Below are 5,714 nucleotides of genomic sequence, written 5' to 3'. Positions count from 1 at the left end.
TGTGTTATTTACGTAAGATAGGGGGTGTTTAAATAGTAATCTTGAATATATTCATGTGTCTCACTCGTGAAGTTAGAGGGCTAGAATAGAGTTCCATACAAGTATGAGGTGTTGTGTTTATCTTCCTATTAAACCTATACCAAATGATAATTGAAGAATTAGATTGATACAAAACGTTACATCAAAGTGTAAATTCGAATCTTTACTTTCTCTTAATCAATTTAGTTTACCTGTGTTAAGTTTGTCTGATAGTTCAAATTCAGACAAACTAAGAGAGATGAGGTTTTCTTCTTGTATCCCCAAAAAGAGAGAAAACAAAAGGGAATAGAAGAAGAGAGGAAATTTACAATTTCATTTCTTTCTAGATACTGTACAAACAACGATAATCCAACTTTGATTCAAGCAAATGATTTCTCTTCATTCTAGATCAAGATAAATATTATACATCAAAATCTCTTCTTAGAAGAGCTTAGCCCAATAAAGCAAGTTCAGAGTATTTAATTCTCCCACCAAATCTTATGTATAGTATTAGTAATTCAAGCTTCAGCCTTCCAAGAAGATGAAATATCCGCCACAGCTTCAGAAACTGTTAGATATAATCCGTCTAATCCAAAGGCCTCAAGAGCATGCGAGTTATGCAGCTTTTCCATAACGTTTCCAACCGGATTTGCCAGCACGAGCTGAAGCAGTATACATCGAAGCATAAACGAGCAAGAAAAGAAAGGATAACGCCATTCTGCAAATAAAAGCTTGACACAATATAATTGACAGAATGTTTACCTTAAGTGATCTTTTCTCAAGTATCCTTCTGAGTTCACATATTGTATCAATGCCACTAGTGTCTATAGCTGTCACAGCTGCAGGACGAAAACCCCATAATTTCGTTATTAGACGTGCAGATTACTGGTGAAAGAAAAACATGAGAAGATGTTGTTTTCTTTTTTCAACAAACCTGTCATGTCAAGAATTACACATTTGATTGCAGTTTCTTTTTTGACTTCTATCCTCTCTTCCTCTTCCCGAATCCATCTCAATGTCCTGTAATTACCATTGGTTGATACAACTCTGATGTAGCAAATATTTAACAACTTTACAACTTCACTTGTTATCTTTGAAAGTTAAACTTACCTTTCTTGTAGGTAGGTAGAATTTGCAAAATAGAAAGGAGCCTCAACAGCTATAATAAGGAAAGAAGGAATCCTAACAGCTGCGCTATATCTGCTTAGGCTTTGAAATGATTGAGTACCAGGAATGTAGCCCAAGACATTAGTATTTGGCCTTGTAACATGCAATAGGATCTTGAAAACTGAAACACCAACCTGAAATATTTTTCATGAACAAAATTAGAATATATTATTAAACATAACGACAACAACAACAGACCCAGTGTGATCCCACAAGTGGGGTCTGGGAAGGGTAGTATGTACGCAGACCTTACCCCTACCTTTTAGAAGGCAGAGAGGCTGTTTCCGAAAGACTCTCAACTTAGGATATATTATTAAACATGAGAAGTAGAAATTTCAAGGCATCCGAGTATGTTAAGATTTATGAGGAGAAGCTTACTGCAATTGCTAGGCCAAGAGGCACTGAGATGAAAAGGACACCAAAAAAGGAAGACAAGCAAGCCACAAAATCTAGTTTGTCAACTTTCCATAAACGGAATGCAGCTTGATAATCAATTAGGCCGATCACTGCTGTTATGATAATAGCTGCCAAGATGAGGTTAGGGGTGTAATGGAACAGCGGCATCAGAAACAGCAGGGTGATAAGCACAGTTGCCGCCATTATTATATTTGAAACGACAGTTTTTGCTCCAGCATTGTAATTTACAGCAGATCGAGAAAATGATCCTGCAAAATTGAATTTTTAGTTGGAATAATAGAAAGAGGAAACTTAGCAAGTTTTAGTTACAACTAAGAATAAGAGTGTTGCTTCGGTTGTACCTGTAGTGACAAAGCAGGAAGCACAAGAGCCAGCCATGTTCATAAGTCCGATAGCTATCATTTCTTTGTTACCATCAACTTGGTAATTTTGCATAGCAGCAAATGTCCTTCCTACCGCTATCCCTTCCTGCAGGGCTATGTCGATAAAAAATCTCCTCCTTTTCTTTCTTTGAGGAATAAAATGCTGGTAGTAGTAGTTAGTATTCACTTACTGTGAGCGATAAGACTCCAGTTATAATGCCAGTTTTGATAGCAAGAGCGAGATGAGGGCCACTAAAATGTAACATGTTCAGTGATGGTGGATTTATCCCCTTTGGTAGGTGTCCAATCTACAACAAAAGAATCTTTAGTCTTTTCCGTCTAAATATAATGGATGAAACTAGAAATGATGCATGTTACTCACAGTCTGAATAGTCTTGGATTTAAGTAGGAAAACTATGATAGTTGAGAGAATAACGGATACTAACGGAGCTGCTGCTGAAATCCAGAAAAGTTTCGGTTTCCTAGTACTCTGTCATTAATTAGAAAACGATCAACAAGGAGATGAACATGAAGCAAAACTTTCTCATTCACATAAACCAAAAACTTACGATTTGCCTTGTCGCCAGCAAGAAGATGAGAAAACTAACACCCATAACAATGGTTTGCCAAGACCACTGCGAAAAGATGTTGCAGAGTTACAACGACAATTTTATGCCTTAAATATTACTCAGAAGAGCACAATATTGGAGGAAACTTCTAACCTCATCTTTGTGAGTGAAAACAGAAGACAAAACAGGAACTATTTGCATCTGGTTTGTGAAGTGAGATATCCCCAGCAATCCTTTCAGTTGTTGCAAAGAGACAATGACCGCTGCACCAGCCATGAACCCTAGTAGAGTCGCCTTCGAGAGAAAATCAATGATGAATCCTAACCTGCAAGTCATGGAATTTAAGTCAATTTCCTTATGATTAAACTGCAGTAAATTCAGCAGAACACAATGATTCGTAGATCATAAGAGCAAATCAGTTTGAGTATGTCGAGCTAATCTTATGTGTGACAATCAAGTAATTCACTTTACAACTATAGATTGTTATAACATACAAAGTCACAAGTGAAAATCAAACAGTTTCATGACCTCTTCCAGCGGAAACCAAATTCTCCTGATTTATTGATTGATTCATGGTCAGTAAAAATCTGAGGAGAATATTTTACAAAATGTACTTACTGCTTTACTGGTTAATTGAGATTCTGAAAAGTGCAGGGAAATATCTCTAGTGTCAGTTTGTCAACCTTGGAATCAACAACCTTTTCCTTTCTATTCTATTCAAAATCATCTGTACCTTTTTTTTTCTCTTTTCATTCTCAGCAAAAGTTCCCAATGATTTTTTGGTATATCTTTTCCTAAAAGTTTGTTTCCACTTTGCTATCTGCTACATTATAGCATTAACTTTAGTTAACAGTAACACTGATAGTGGAATGAAAAAAATTTCTGGAATAATTCTATTCTTTATGAGGTAAAGAAAATGAGAAAAAGTACTTAGTGTAACACTGTTTACACACAACAAAAAAATGTAATAGAAATGTTCATGAACAGAGTAGTAAACCTGAAAAATCCCAATGAAGCTTGCAACAATCCAGCAAAAAGTGTTGCTGTGAAAGCAAGTTGAAGGTATAGAATTGGCTCTTGGCTGTATGAAACTGCTTGGCTTAACATTGTTCCCATCACTAGTGAGGCTATAGATACTGGACCAACTGCTAAATGTCTTGAACTTCCCAAAATTGAATAGATTAATGGTGGCACAAAGCTTGAATCTGTGTCAACAAAAATCCATATCACCTTCTATTAATTACTACTCCATAATTTAGTTAACACTACAAGAAATGAAATTTTTAGTGACGACTCTACGTGTCAATAACCTTAGTTGCCACAAAAGTAAGGGTTCCATGCACGAGCAAAAGAAGGAATTATGTTAAAGGCATTCAAGATTTTATATATACATGTTTAAATAGTCATATTTGACATATATACACAGTATAATTTTTTTGATGAATGTTGTTCAGTTTACTACCCCTAAACGGTGCAAATAGTGATAGTTTTAGTGGCGAGCATATTTTGCGTTAACACTACTAGAAAATGAGAATTTTTCATGGCGACTTTATGCGACCATTGCCTTAGTCGTCACAAAAAGTAAAGTAAGGGTTGGCGAACCAAAGGAATTTCGTTAGGGTGAACGTCATATTTAGCATACAACAACAACAACAACCCAGTATAATTCCACTAGTGAGGTCTGGGGAGGGTAGTGTATATGCAGATCTTACCTTGATATCCCTCCCTCCAAGAACTCCCCACCTTGCTCTTAGGGTGACTCGAACTCACAACCTCTTGGTTGGAAGTGGAGGGTGCTCACCCTCGCCAATTATATTAAGCATCTATATACTATATAATTTTCTAGCGAAGACTGTTCAATTGACCACCTTGTTTTAGTGGCGACCATCATAGAGAAAGAAGAAAAAGAAAGATAAAAAGAGTGGCACTTACATAACCCAATAATGGGAGGCAAATTAGCAAGTTTAGCATAACTAATTCCTTGAGGGATAGCAAGGCTAGCAATGGTGAGGCCAGAGATTACATCAGACCTTAAAAGTTTGAAACTGTACAGAGGACCCCATTCAAAAACAGGGAAGAAAAACTGAAGACCCAAAACAAATTTCCTCAACCCCGTTTGGTTCTTGAACTTATGAAGTGGATCGTCGGGAAAGAAAATCTCCGACAACCGTTGCCGGAGTTTCTGAAAAGTGGTTCTGTACGGTGGCAAACAAACCTTATGTACACCTGAGGATTGCATTGACGACGACGTCGCCGCCTCAGTTTCTGTTGCATTGCATGACGAATCTTCCACTTTTATAGAATTTAATGTCATTTTTTTTTTACAGGAAATTTGGTTCAAGAACGATAAGAAGTTGGGGCATGAGTTTGGGGTAGTTTCTGATTTGGATCAAAGACGAAGGAATCAGTTAATAACAAGCAGTTGATCTTTTGGTTGTTTGAATGGAAAAGGACACACTCCCATTTTTATAGGGGAAAAGTTTAATCTCACCCAAACATTAGAGAAAATATACTACTGTAGTTAAAATAGTGGGGATAATTAAAATAATTGGATAAAATGGGAAGTGATAATTTTCTTTAGCACTTTTATTTATTAATAATTAAACGAGAATTAACATAATGGGCTAACCCTTTATTTTTATCCACTTAAATACTGTATAGAATTTTATCTGCAACAGAGTTCGAACATATAACGTGTACCTATAGATGGTGTTTAACGATCTTACATTATGATTTGAGATTCTATGACTTCAATTTCTTAACTTTTACCTACCATTTATTTATAAAAAAAAAATTAAAAAAGGATAACGTTTCAGATTTAGTTGAGATTATTTTTTTTCTTCAAAATAGAAAGTAGCAAATGTAGGCATGTAGCATACCAATGTAATTATTTTGGGTATTATAATTTTACTATATATATATATATATATATACTCCCTTTGTTCACTTTTAACTGTCCACTTTGGACTTTTAATGCCCTTTAAGAAATAATAAATAAATATGTATTTTATAATTTTACCCATAATAATGATAGTATTTTCAAAAGTCTTGAAGAATGAGTAATTAATGATTAGGGTAAAACAAGAAAAAAAGATTGTCTTTCTCTTGATTTAGTATAGTGGATAAGTAAAAGATAGCAGTAATTATAGCGATGCAGATTCGTATAGCCAATTTCACCTAA

At 35.4% G+C, this 5,714-nt stretch overlaps 1 protein-coding gene across 1 annotated transcript; it reads right to left on the bottom strand.

The window, feature by feature from the left end:
- Nucleotides 332–4,978, bottom strand: LOC109224030 (probable sulfate transporter 3.4). The gene is made up of 12 exons (XM_019388570.1): nt 4,466–4,978; nt 3,531–3,738; nt 2,687–2,858; nt 2,534–2,599; nt 2,347–2,454; nt 2,156–2,272; nt 1,944–2,070; nt 1,564–1,850; nt 1,129–1,319; nt 953–1,038; nt 781–857; nt 332–680 (listed from the first exon to the last, which is right to left on the bottom strand). Exons 1-12 carry the CDS (start codon nt 4,845–4,847, stop codon nt 537–539), a joined length of 1,965 nt encoding a protein of 654 aa, XP_019244115.1. The 5' UTR covers nt 4,848–4,978; the 3' UTR covers nt 332–536.

Source organism: Nicotiana attenuata, chromosome 3, assembly GCF_001879085.1.
Source record: "Nicotiana attenuata strain UT chromosome 3, NIATTr2, whole genome shotgun sequence".
NCBI classification, from domain to species: domain Eukaryota; kingdom Viridiplantae; phylum Streptophyta; class Magnoliopsida; order Solanales; family Solanaceae; genus Nicotiana; species Nicotiana attenuata.
Note: the sequence above shows the minus strand (reverse complement) of the source record. Positions and strands in the feature narration are given on the sequence as shown.